General features: G+C 38.4%; 2 protein-coding genes across 2 annotated transcripts; one reads left to right on the top strand and one right to left on the bottom strand.

The window, feature by feature from the left end:
* The first annotated feature begins 1160 nt into the window (after window positions 1-1160).
* si:dkey-202e22.2 (netrin-4) lies at window positions 1161-9640 on the top strand. Its single transcript, XM_059537590.1, has 10 exons — window positions 1161-1684; window positions 2342-2802; window positions 4448-4792; window positions 5017-5143; window positions 6142-6330; window positions 6642-6858; window positions 7011-7138; window positions 8452-8520; window positions 8638-8808; window positions 8896-9640. The coding sequence occupies exons 1-10, from the start codon at window positions 1600-1602 to the stop codon at window positions 9030-9032; spliced, it is 1929 nt and encodes a 642-aa protein (XP_059393573.1). The 5' UTR covers window positions 1161-1599; the 3' UTR covers window positions 9033-9640.
* Window positions 9641-10076: 436 nt separating this feature from the next.
* Window positions 10077-12541, bottom strand: chchd4a (coiled-coil-helix-coiled-coil-helix domain containing 4a). Its single transcript, XM_059537591.1, has 3 exons — window positions 12390-12541; window positions 10952-11050; window positions 10077-10833 (listed from the first exon to the last, which is right to left on the bottom strand). The coding sequence occupies exons 1-3, from the start codon at window positions 12409-12411 to the stop codon at window positions 10517-10519; spliced, it is 438 nt and encodes a 145-aa protein (XP_059393574.1). The 5' UTR covers window positions 12412-12541; the 3' UTR covers window positions 10077-10516.
* Window positions 12542-13586: the final 1045 nt, after the last annotated feature.

Raw genomic sequence — 13586 nt, forward strand, 5'->3', positions numbered from 1 at the left:
TTAATTCCAAATGGTTTGCATCTCAACTCAAGGCAGAAGATTTTGGACAGTTCAGCTCTAACTACATTCAATACCTTTCAAAATATACACTACCTCCTCCTTTAATGAGCAAATCGCAATAGTTTTATGTAGAGAATTTATGATTTCCATAAACACCAGCCAGAAACATTCTTCCAACATAATATAGTGCTGTATTTCCTCATGTCCTCATGTCATATCATATATACATCTAGAAGTCCACATATATTTTTGTATGTATTTAAATTTCCCTTAAATGAAACATCAAAGGCACTCATAATACAGACCCAGTGCTGTTTAAAACCAGGAGGAAAAGGCACATCAAGTAACATCTCTCACCCCATTAAGGAGAGCAGGTTTTGGTGGTGTTATATATGTACAGACAGTTTCTGGAATTCTCCATGCGGCTGGATCACATTAACTTTGTTCTCCAGCCCCAGCGAATCTGACCTAACTCACACATGCACCCACCTGCAAACTCATAAAAGACGGAGAAAATCATTAGTGCTTTGTGAAGAAAAAATATATTGATTCAGTATATAATATAATGATTCAGTAAATGAATGTATTTTTCTTTTATATTTTATTAATTTAAAAAATAATCTTAATATTGATAATAATAATAATAATAATAATAATAATACACTCGAGTATTATTATACTACATATTAATGTGGTCAAATCAAACTTTTACAAAATATTTTTATTTCCTGTTTCACTGTTTGGAAAAAAGCAGTGTGGACATTTTGATGAATGTTTCCTTTTGCGTCCCACGGATGAAAGATGAGAAAATGTCTTTGGAATAGCATGAGGGTGAATATATTCTGAAAACATTTTCATTTTTATTTAAATATTAACTAACTAAACCTTTTGTTTGAAATAGATAAAATAATAAAGAAATAAAAAAATAATAATTACTATGTAGGCTATGTGTCCCTTTTCTATAATTTTTTGATTTCACAGGACGCTTCCTTCAGATATAGGACGTTCAGTGGCATGAATCATAGCGATAATCATGTCTGGTACCGTAAATAAAATGTAATCAAGATCACTTGTTTGATGTCTGCAGGGAACTGTACTAATGTATAATTCCACTGTGGGGCAGAAGAGAGCTCTTTTTCGATCCGTTCAATGATTCATAGACAGGCCAGTGGATCACAGTCACGCATCTGTGCACTGCTCTAAGAAGCTTGAACAAACGCTGCGCGTTAATAATAGAAGCGACACGCTGCTATTACCAAAGCAACCTATGCGTTTTTATCACTCTTTTACCTTCCGTTGGAAAGGGCAGTCATGTCTAAAGGGCAATAGTGTCCTTTTCACCTGAATGCGCAAAAACAACAATGTTAAGGGAATGAACCGCGTGCCGCTCGGACAGGTGCATCACCAATAGCAGAAACTCTTTCTCACTGACTTGCTCTGAAAATGCATTACCAGCAGCTGGATTTCATGCAGCTTGTCAAGAAAACTCTGTTTCCAAACAGACAGTGAAGGAGATCTCTCCAAACTGAAAATGCACTGGGACATGATGGTTTATCTGTTGTAACTGGATAACTAACTGCCTTTACATCCAGAGTAAACATGACTCTTTGGAGTCCTCAGTTTGTAATGGTGATACTAAAGTGCGCAGTGATCTTATTTCCTGGATTCCTGCAAGGCTTCACAGGTAAGTGATAGAAAACTATCTATCTATCTATCTATCTATCTATCTATCTATCTATCTATCTATCTATCTATCTATCTATCTATCTATCTATCTATCTATAAACCTGTATTCATATGTTTCCCCATAACTAACTAATTTAATTGTTAAATGATTTTTAACAGATGTCTAAAGAAACAAATACTGTGTTTGCAATTTGTGGGAAGAGTCACTAAAATAGCCAGATTTCTACTTGTAATAATAAAGTTGTCAAATGCAACTTAGAGTGAGAAACTTTTTTTGTTCATGTTTATTTAAGGTTTAAGCTGTGTAATTAATTTCACATTTGGATAACAAGTTAGTGCCCAATTGATGCATTAAATTTTTTTTTACTATTTTACTATTAAAATTTTTAATTCTTTCACTTTTGTTGTTATATCTTACAACCGTTGCAGTGCTGAAACGTTTGCAGGAGAAATCACACGCTTGTTTTTGGTTCTGTGAAAGCTCTTTGTGAGGTTCATTAAAGGCTCAGGTTGTCAAACATTGTGCTGTGACATGCCAGAACCTGACTAGTGTTTACAGGCGTTCGGTGTTCGAAAATGGTGCATTTCAAATCATCAGCATGAAAGTTTCTCTGGATCTGTTTGTGAATGCATGTGCGTGTTTCCTCTGTTCCAGAGTCCAGATGTGTTGGCCGTGCTTGCAGCCCTCCTATGGGTAACTTGGCCAGTGGCAGGACCCTTTTCACGCTGACTAGCTGCTGCACTAATAGCTCTTCCTGCCTTCCAACCCAGCCACGCTGTCTAGCAGAGCTCCATCCTCCTGCCCTCATGGCCGATGACCCGTTTATTCATCCAGATACCTGGTGGGGCTCAGCGGCTGCCACTGGAGAACAGGAAGAAATCCGTCTTGACTTGGAGACACAGTTCTGCATGAGTCACGTTGTGTTGTTATTCCGTTCCCCACGTCCTGCTGCTATGAGGTTGGAGCGCTCGCAGGACTTTGGCCAGACCTGGGAGACACTAAAGCTGTTTGCCAGGAACTGCACTGAGATGTTCGGGCTTCCTGATGATGGAAGTCAACCAGGATCTCTCTGCACTTCCAGATATTCGAATGTGGTCCCGTGCAGCAGAGGAGAGGTAAGGAAGGAAATAAGCATCACAAAACATCTTTCTCTTTTGTACATTCCAATTCTGCAGCATTGCAGTATGTGTAAATGTAAAGCATATAGGGCTATGCAGTATGACTCTATATATTGTTACCGTGGAATAAAGTGTCTAAAGTGTTAGAGATTTTGCTATATTGTGTTTTCCAAAGTATGCAAATATATTTGCGTAACACAATACTACTTAAAAGTTATATACGCCTTTGATTGATAGAGAAACATGCATGAATGAGAAAATAAAGAGTGGGATGCACTTGAGTTATAAAGTGCAATAAGCAGTGAATGTGAACTCAATCTGCTGCTTGCTCTAACTGACACACAGCCGAAAAGCCCCAAACACTGAAAGCCCCTGTCAGATTGCATGAGATTGCGAAAACAGATCTCTTTAGGGTTTTATTGTGCTTGCATGGTCAAATATGCACACAGTTATGTCAAAATGGCCATGTCTTAAACATAAACAGTTGGGTGAAAACCGAATGTGTATCAGTATGTCTGATCCATGAAGTTGGGCTTAAAGGGACAGCAGTATGTCATTATTAATGTTAATCACTCACTGAACTCGACTGAATCACTTTTGGATCTTTAATAAGAATCAGTTCATGTTTGATTGATACAGTGAAGACTATGCAGTGTTTTATTTATACACTTTATTTCATTTCTGTAATATTATATAGCCTACTGCATCATAATAGGGGTGCTCCGATCACGATCGGCCGATCGTTAATGCGCATCTCATCAGTAAAGCCGGTTCGCTAATCAGCGGTAAATTCCCTCAGGTGCGTGGTTTCACATAGAGCAGCTGTTACTACACAGAGCCGTTGTTAAATGAGAAGATGCGCAAATAAACGCTGAAAATTAACGTGGATTGGCGCATCTTCTCAGTTAACAATGGCTCTGTGTAGTAACAGCTGCTCTATGTGAAATCACGCACCTGATGGGATTTACCGCTGATTAGAGAACCGGCTTTACCGACTAGATGTGCATAACGATCGGCCGATCGTGATCGGAGCACCCCTACATCATAATATACTGCATAAACCTATAGATGAAAAACTTTAAAGTTTGTTTCATATTTATTTGATCTGTTGTGTTTGTAATATGCTTTTATTTCTTATTCTAATATTTCTAATAAAAAAATAGCTATGTGGAGATATATATCGTTGTCACGAAATAAGATTTTGGTCATTTCATCCAGCCCTAGAAGTATGTAAGTTCTGTCATTTTTGTGGCAATCAACATACAAATTTGAGTACAACTATTTAAATCAAAATTGTTTATAGCCTATCTCTCTAATACATTTTAAAATTTACAGTTCACCCAAAGATGAAAATCATGTCATCATTTGCTCCCCCAGATGTCATTCCACTGCATTTATTTTTTTCGGTGTAACATAAAAACACAATGGTGTCAACACAATCCCATTGACTTCCATAGTGTGTTTTATCCAAACTATAGAGTAGACGGGACTGCAACATTTTTCAAATTATATTTTTTTGTGTTCCATGGAAGAACGAGAGTCACGAGGGGGAGCAAATGATGACAGAATTGAAGAAATTTTTGGGTGTATTATACCTATAAATACGATCATTCATAATGATTTGCTTCTAATTGTTTTCTAGATCATATTCAGGTCCATAGGATTAGGAAGTGGGATTCTTGATCCCTACAGTCCTGAGGCGCTGTCCCGTCTGACAGTGACTAACTTACGAATCCAGCTTTTAAAATCTCAACAGTGTCCCATCTCAAAGGTCCAGCGAAGTGTCCCAGAACAGTCAAACCCTTCCTCTTTACCCACAATTCACAACAGGACACTGACTGCTCCGACACCAACTTCTGATCCTCTGGATTCAACCCCATTTGCTGTGTACTCTCTTCTGGCTAAAGGGACGTGTTTGTGCCATGGCCATGCTGAACATTGCCTTCCTGAAAATGAAGGACAAGACAGCCTGCAACCTAGTAATGTGGTAAGTGTGTGGAATCTAAGTGTTTAGACTAAGCACATCTAAGCACAGCCACATTTAAATGACAGAGTGATTGTCTGAAGGAACTTGTTTCCTCTTCTGCATACTTGAGGGTGTATGTGACCTCACCCAGTATTTAGGAGAAGGCTGTTATATGTATTTTTTATAAGGCTTTGTGAGGCTTGAATGGGCAGCAACTGAAAGTGAATCATTCATCTGGAGTGCAGGTGTCTGGCAAGTGTGTGTGTACCCACCACACAGTGGGCGAGCACTGCGAGAGGTGTGCCCCGCTCTACAACGACCTGCTCTGGAGAGCAGCCAACGGAAGCAGCGGGGAGAGCAACCCATGCCAGAGTGAGTGCATTTACTGTATGGGTTGATTCAGCCTTAAATTCCTTTAATCCATGACTATTGAAATTGCGCTATGAAAGATCTTTTTATCACGTCATAATTAATGGCACTTTCTAATGCAGGAAGGATCCCATGTATATCTAAAACCACAAAAAACTATTTACTCACCCTCAGGTTGTTCCAAACCTTTATGAGTTTCTTTCTGCTGATGAACATTACATATTTTTAAGAATGTTGCTAGCTAGGTTCCCATTGACTTCCATAGTATGGAAAATATTATATTATATATTATATTATATATATAAATATTATAAGTGTTTGAATTGTTTACTTACTTTTTTAAAAGAGTCTTCCCATTATATTGTTCATTCAGACTGATTCACGAATGTAGAATGCTCTTAAACACAAGATGCGGGATTTATCGCATGAACCAATACCAGCCGATCATAACCAGTCTTATCCAATCATATTGCATTGTAGCTATTGCCTCCTTTCACATGACTTTCCCCCGTACATTCTCTATTACCCCCCACCAAACTCACAGCATGCTTTAGGGGGTCTGTTAAGACTCAGTGGGCTCAGGGGAGGCAAAAGAGATGCGTATACGTGCTGTAACTTTACCTGCTGGTGTCACGGTTGGACAATGTTAATTTAGAAAAACAAGTTATTTATACAGCTTTTAATTATATATTGTGTAATATTGGAATTTGTTTTGTACTATCCAATTTTTTTTCTCATCCAATAAGATACACTGTTTTGCATTTACATGTATGCATTTAGTAGACGCTTTTGTCCAAAGCGACTTATACAGTGCATTCAGGCTATACATTTTTTTTTTTTTTAATTTTACCAGTACGTGTGTTCCCTGGGAATCGAACCCACAACCTTTTGTGCTGCTAACGCAATGCTCTACCACTGAGCCACAGGAATGCAAAAAGCTTTTACAAGCACTTTCTGTCCCTAACTTTTTCACTTTGTGTTCTCTTTCTTTGTCGCTGAAGAGTGTGAATGTCACGGCCACGCAGAGAGCTGCCACTTCTCCCAGCGAGTGTGGTTGTCCACAGGGGGCAGTAGCGGGGGCATCTGTGACAACTGCCAGCATAACACTGTGGGCCGCCGGTGCCAGCGCTGTCGCCCTGGATACCACCGTCACCCTGCCAGACCCCTCAACTCCCCACATGCTTGCACACGTAAGACCGCTAGAAAGAAAGGAAGGAACAAATAGAAAAGGACAGTGAGATCTCTAAGGGTTCTGGCCTCAAATAATTATTCCCAACTGATCCCAGAATGTACTTATTTTATTAAAGCACATTGATGGTCAATATGATACAGTAACCACCCATCATTGTCCTAGCAGCCACTCAGAACTTGGTTAACCATGCAATCATTTATTCTTTTATTGCCTCCTACTGGTAGCAGAGTGACACGATCCCTAAAGTGACTCAAAAGCAGTGGATAGAGCTAATGCGCCGATGACCAAAGATATTTTTCCTTGGCTCAGGATGCTGGTGTGACCCAGTTGGTTCAGTGCCAGTACATTCCGACAGCGGGACACCATGGTGCCATCCTAGAAGTGGACAGTGCCACTGTAAAGCTGGTGTGGGCGGCACCACCTGCAGCCACTGTCTACCAGGGTACTGGGGCTTTGGAGAGGAGGGCTGCAAATCTTGTGTGTGCCCTTTGACCTGTGATCCCATCACAGGTCATTGCCTAGACAGGTCAGACTACATTTTTAGTTCTTTCTAAATGTACTATTTGTGATATCAGATGTAAATATATGGTTTTAGTGACTTAATAGGTCAATTATAATTGCATACCTGCTGGGGATTTTTTAATAGATTTTTGTTGTTGTATCATTTTCCTTTGACAGCAAAGGCGGTATCAAGCTTTACAATGTACCAGTTGGTGGGAAAATTCCTGAACTGTCCCACTTTAAACCTCAAGAGGACGAGAGGGTGTGGCCTAAAGAACTGGCCGTCTCAGCGCTGTACTATACAGGTGAGCTGACTACAGGAACAAAACATTCCACACTAACATCAGCTATTGTTAAACGTGGGAAACCACAGCACAAAATGTGACTTCAAGAGGCGGCTTTTCAAAAACATGGCTTTTTATGTGGTTCTTTCACCTGTAAGGCTGAGATAATTATGCAAAATATATGAGAAATATTGTCTAGAACTGAAGTTAAAGTAGAGCATAAAGTTTCAGTTGCTGCATTCACATCCAGATATGAGAAATGGATTGGTGAGGGTAGAGAGGAGGATTACTACGGAGGAAAGATGGGAGGGTGGAAGGTAGTTTAGGTTTCATCTAAAAGTAAACGATGGCACACAGGTAGCAAAATGTAGTTTAAATGTGCCCAGGAGGGCGGGAAATTACCACAACCTGGAGTTTTACAGGAGCTCTTACAGTAATTGCATGAGATTCAGATGAGTTATAATTGCAAAGGGCAGAGTGGGTTGAGTATTTCCATTGTTTGAAATGAGCAGACCAGTGCCCCGACCCCGGCCAAACTGACGGGGGTGTGAGAGAAAGAGAAAATGTTATCTAGAGCAGCTGGGGTCTTCTGGACCAATCCAGGTCTCAGTCAAGCCCAAGATGCTGAGTGTGGATTGTAAATAAAAAGCAGAAATGAAGTCTGCTTTGTTGACAGCTGACTGACAATTCCAGACACCCACAGAGAAAGAAAGAGATGCAGTAGATGATGTAGAGATAGGATGCAGGTCAGCAAGATTGTGTTGCCATCTGCGTGTGATTGCGGAGCGTTGTTGAGAGACAAGGGGAATGTTTTGGAAACACATGATAGAGGTGGAAAAGAGAGGACAGAAAAAGTCAGTTGTCTTTACACTCATCGGTCATCACACATGGAGGCTAAACACTTCAAAGAAATTCACAGTCTCTAAGAGACTACAGTGAAAACAGCTGTGGCCGCCTTCTAATTAGCACAGCTAATAGCCTATAGCAGTCCAATTGATCAAATTGAAACTACAGTTCACACTTAAGTGCAGAAAGAGCAATACCAATAACACAGGCTCCTTAGCTGACAGCAGTTATTATAATTACCAGTAAGTGCAATCAAAAATACAAACTACAACAAAAACATAAAGTAGAAATATGTAAACAATGAAATATTCTTTCCTAGCAGAAAGTAATAATGTAATAACATCTCTAAACAAAGTATTAAGCAAAACACTCACCCACTGTCGTCCGTCTCTTCTGTTGACTTAAAAATCAAATATTCATGCTAAGTGCAATAATGAGAATTTGCGGTAAAAAGAACCTCTGAAATGTTTCTTGTTAATTCTTTACAGGGAAGTGCAGCTGTAAGGAAAAGAAACTGAAAAGCGTGTCAGATCTTTGCAAGATGAAACACGGATACGGTGAGGCTTTATATTGTGTTGAATCATTTCAATTCATGCTACGAATCGTTTCGGTTAACACTTACTGTCTAAACATTTAAATCTAATGATAGAATTGACTGTTTGTGGCGTTCATAGTGATCAAAGTCAGCGTGCTGTCAGCTCATGATAAAGGCTCACATGCAGTTGTCCTGGTGAAGGTGAGGAAGGTGTTTCGTTCTGGAAAACTGCCCCTCTCCCAGGGCACGCACAGTCTCTATCCGCTCTCCTGGACCAGCCGTGGCTGCACCTGTCCCATTCTCAACCCAGGTACAGCACCCAACAACTATTTGGCTCATGACTTTGATTTAGTGAAGTTCGCCATTAGAGAAGTGACTTTTGTGTCTCCATCTTTAGGTGGGAATTATCTACTGGCAGGTCCAGAAGATGTTGACTCAGGACGGCTACTGGTCACCATGCAGAGTCTAGTAGTCCCCTGGACCCCCATCCTGGGCTTTCAGGTCACAGAAGCACTGCATCAGGGCTGCTTATGAGCGTGACATTACCCAAATGTACCGTAGCTCAACACTGCCCAAACTTGAAAGCCCTCACTATATCAAAGCTGGCAGCCGGATCCTAAATGGACCGTGATCGCCGGATGCAACTGAAATGGAATGAGGGTAATTACCAGAAACAAGATTCATGGAGAAATCGCATGGCAACGTGCACTGAATAGCCACTTCAAATAACTGCAATTGTCATACAGCACTTCTTGGGCAAGGCTCTTAAAAATAACTCTTTTATCTTGGTGGCTGTTGCCTTGCGGACATGGAACAACATGGATATGGCATTCATAAGACTGAATGAACTGTTTCTGTACTCATTTCTCTGTAGTTTCTAGATTATCATCTTCAAAAATTAGTTTCTTGAAGATGATAAACACAAGTCAGTGAATCCATAGACATTTTTGCGATTCATTCACACTCATTTTATTTGCTTCTCTTAATACATTTCAGTCAAGTGTTTTTGAAAAATATATTTGAACATCACACAATTGAAAAATTAAAAGCTACTAAGGTCCAGTCTGATTTAAATTCTCCTAGTGTTTATGCATGATTTGAACTCCGTATCCTTTATTTTATTAAAAGACTTTTCAGAAACAGATACATCACAGATGAAAAGATCATGTTTCTTGTTTCATCAAAGTAAGATAATTCACATTAAGGCTTTGAATGACATGTCAAACTCAAAACAGTCAATCTTGGATAAACTAATGTCATTGACTGAATATATGAATAAGCACAATTTATAACACGGTTTATTATTAGCATGTGTTAAAAATGGTTTTAGAAACAGCCCTCAGTGTTAAGATACTTCACTTGAACGAAACCTATTACTCTTTGGAACAGTTCTTACTAAACAGAAGGTCTACTCTTTTATAATGTGTTGTTTTGCCATTATAATCGTTTAACATCAACAAATTATGTATTTTTATCAGCAGATGATGAGTAAGTCACTGGTTAATTACTCACACCCCTAATGTTTGTACTTTGTGTGCAACCTTAGGGCTACATGCTTTCCAACACATTTGCAACAGATTATTTCTTCATCATAAAACTGTTTTATCATGTTCTACAACAAAACAGCACATGAAATGTTGATTTGTTTTTTATATTCGATCCCCAATGCCAACTGGCCTTTGATCTGTTGTAGCACACAAGTCAAACAAGCTAAGCTTAGATTGTGGAGCAAATGATAACCAGAAAATACAAAGCCGGACGGTTCAAATGGCAGCTAATGTTTCACAGGCCAAGTGCAAGTCGACCTGCCATTCACACAGATCCTCTTTTCTTCATAGGTCCCTTAAGTGCATGTTAATGTCATTCAAATATTTGATTCACAAAACTTGACATTAATGGGTTTCCTGCAGTCAGGTGGAGAGCATCGATCCAGTGGCATAGTTAGATATTATCTCTTCATACTCAAAAGTGGAGCGGTCTTTGCTGGGAGGTGTGAAGGGATTGAAGCCAAAATAATATTAGCTAGCTGCTGGGTTTTCTGTGGTTACTGGTGTGGAATCAGGAGGGGATGTAGGGACAGAGTCAGTGGGTGCAGTATCCGCCCCACCAGAGGGGGCGCTGTCATTGTCATCTTCCTGAGGGTAGAGCTCAGGGTACTTCTGCATACACTCCTGCATACTCCGGAAGTTTTCCACACAATCTGAACCCTTTACTTCCTCTTTACTATAATGGAAACAAGAAAAGGCGTCCTTGAACTGCTGTCCACAAGGGCCACTGGCCATACCCCCCAAACATGGGCAGTTCCAGTTTATATCACCATTAGGGAGAATAAGACCTGTAGGATCAAATGAAATGAGTGTAAAAATGAGTATCCTAGACACAAGGCATATTTCTTACTAAACTTCATGATGATTCTTTACTAGTTCAAAAACTTTATTAGTTCAAAAACTTACCGTGATCCTCATATGGATCATTCGGATCATCTTCGATAAGCTCAGCGTTACTAGGTGCTTCATGATCCTCCTTGGTGACAAATATGATGCGATCTTTACCTAGTGGGAGACAAGAAGGACGTTATACTAAAATGTTTTAGGGGGGATTAAACAACCAGCCACTAATTCATATATTAACTGACCACTAGACCAGTGTTATTTATATTAACTGACCACTAGACCAGTGTTATTATTGTTAAAAACAAAAATAACACAAAGATTATGCAACCGAATTAAAGCTCAAATTAAAAATAAATATGAAATGATCAATTAAATATACAAATGTTGACTTAGCAATTAACTGAAATGTGTTTAAGTACAACAAAAACAATAATAATAATAATGTAATTAACTATTAAACAGGGGTGCACGATATATATCGGCCGATGATTAATGTATCTAGTCAGCAGCTGTTACTACACGGAGCCGTTGTTAACTGACAAGCTGCGCAAATCCACGTTCATTATCACCATTCATTTGCGCATTAATCATTGGTTGATATATATCGTGCACCCCTACTATTAAAGCTAAATGGAAATATTAAAAACAAAAACTACTACAAATGACAAACATCACAAAATATTTAGAGCAAACTAAAATTTTTAATGAAAAATGAATATATATAAAAAGAAAATACATATATTACATATTAAAATAATAGCACTGTTGGTGGGCAGACAAAACTCAAAATCATTCGTCCAAAGCAAGTCTATCAGAAGCATCATTTAAAATGGTCTTAAACCCCTGCAATCAATGTCAATGTACAAGCTCTGTGCCATGAACTGAATGAAAATGAACTAAAACATTTTTTTATTAATAGATTTAAATTAATCTAACATACAAACTGTTGCAATATTCTGTGTTTAGGTTCATATTACATTATATATAACTCAGAATGTGTTCATATTTAAAAAAAAAAAAAAAAAAAAACCTTCTGTTGGACTTTAGGTTATGAACTGCCCGGGTTATGAACTTGCAGGCACCTGCTTCATGTAGTGTGACACAACATGGCTATGATAGTTGAGGAACTACATCAAAATAAATCAGATATAGGACTCGTGGAAAACGTATTAAATTACACTAACGTTAGGTATGTAAGTTATGATATTTTATTGAGCACTACCGGAAGCGGGTGGTTAACTATAATTTGTATCTGTTGTTTAACCAATAATCAGTAATTCATAACTAAACTCACAACAATATAACACCACACATTCAACCACATCTGAAAAATAAAAATAATTTGCTGCTCATAAATATATTCTAATAACTCACTGACAGCACTAAGCATGGCTGGTGAGAGTGACTTTTAAGGGCATGAGCATTAGCTGCACCGCTAAACGACAGTGAAAGATGGGTATATAATGGGATTAAACGGTCCGAGTCAGTTCAGGCATACCTTCCTGCTTGCAGTACGACATGTCTGCTGACAGATCCGTTTAATCGCCGCTTATCCGATCAATGAATCTCAAACACCGGCACAATGACCAGTCCACACGGCCTTTACATCAACTCCAGCATGGAGGCAGCGACAGCGACCACGTGACGTCAACGCCGGTGTGTTTCAAAATAAAAGTCAAGAAAAATAACGATTCTCTTGACCGAGCAAGTGATTCATTTTTTAAGTTCAAATTTATATGTACAGATTATAATGTTTTATCCTTTTTCAAGACCGAGACTTCAGTCATTTAAAAACTATGAAAGTGCACCTAGAAACAATTATTTCATTTTTAAAACTATGATAATCCAGGCATAGAGGGGAGTAAAAAAGCTGCCAGTGTTTACATTATGAAACTGATTTATTGTTTTTTCATCATTTATACAAAAATGATGTCACTCAGTTGTGTGTCTGAAAAGGCTGTTTATTTGGCCCAGTAAAGTTTAAGAATTTTTTTATTTGTCAAGAATACAGTAGTACAGTTTCCACCATAGCAGTCCTCTGCCACTTTTTATTCTGTTTAATTATTTTAAAAAGGCTTGTGTGCTGGGAATCTCAGTTTCGGGAGACTGAACAGTGTATTTGACTGTTATGCCCTCAGACTTCACCGACAGCTCGTCAGGAAACAGTTTTCATGCTGTGTTTTACTAATTAACGAGGCACCTTAGGTGAACTGCAGCCTTTTTACCCACACACCTCATTACAGAAGACATACTGAAAAACACAAACTGGGCATAATATTTTAATTGATATGTGATATGTTTCATTTTTGTTTTTGTCAGAGGTTTTATACTTGATTTTTGTGAAACAGAAAAAGTTTGTGTTGGATTAAAACTGTATTATTGATTGTTAACTAACTGTTAAAAGTGGGTGTAGAAACAATTTTCGCTTAGAATTTGCTACAAATAATTACAATAAATCGGCTAGTAATAATACACTGAATTCAATTAGGCCTAAGTGTGAAATCTAGAGTGAAGTAGAAAGATTAAAATTATATATATATAATTTGTAAAACGTAATCCAATAATATTTATTTAACTTGCAACTTTTTTTTAAATATTTGTTTTTATACAGTATAGCTTTTTTTCTTTTCTTTTCTTTTTTGTAGATAAAAGGTATTTTGATATCAATAGCACTAGGTGGCAGTATATGTTGATT

This window comes from Carassius carassius, chromosome 44 (assembly GCF_963082965.1).
Source record: "Carassius carassius chromosome 44, fCarCar2.1, whole genome shotgun sequence".
Classification (NCBI taxonomy): domain Eukaryota; kingdom Metazoa; phylum Chordata; class Actinopteri; order Cypriniformes; family Cyprinidae; genus Carassius; species Carassius carassius.

Excerpts from the sequence above, each read along its gene's own strand:
- si:dkey-202e22.2 (XM_059537590.1), top strand. The coding sequence starts at position 1,600 with ATGACTCTTTGGAGTCCTCAGTTTGTAATGGTGATACTAAAGTGCGCA. Across the intron at positions 1,685-2,341 it reads ATTCCTGCAAGGCTTCACAG|AGTCCAGATGTGTTGGCCGT; the intron begins GTAAGTGATAGA and ends CCTCTGTTCCAG. Across the intron at positions 2,803-4,447 it reads TCCCGTGCAGCAGAGGAGAG|ATCATATTCAGGTCCATAGG; the intron begins GTAAGGAAGGAA and ends ATTGTTTTCTAG.
- chchd4a (XM_059537591.1), bottom strand. The coding sequence starts at position 12,411 with ATGTCGTACTGCAAGCAGGAAG. Across the intron at positions 11,051-12,389 it reads GTCGTACTGCAAGCAGGAAG|GTAAAGATCGCATCATATTT; the intron begins GTATGCCTGAAC and ends GTCTCCCACTAG. Across the intron at positions 10,834-10,951 it reads TGATCCATATGAGGATCACG|GTCTTATTCTCCCTAATGGT; the intron begins GTAAGTTTTTGA and ends TTGATCCTACAG.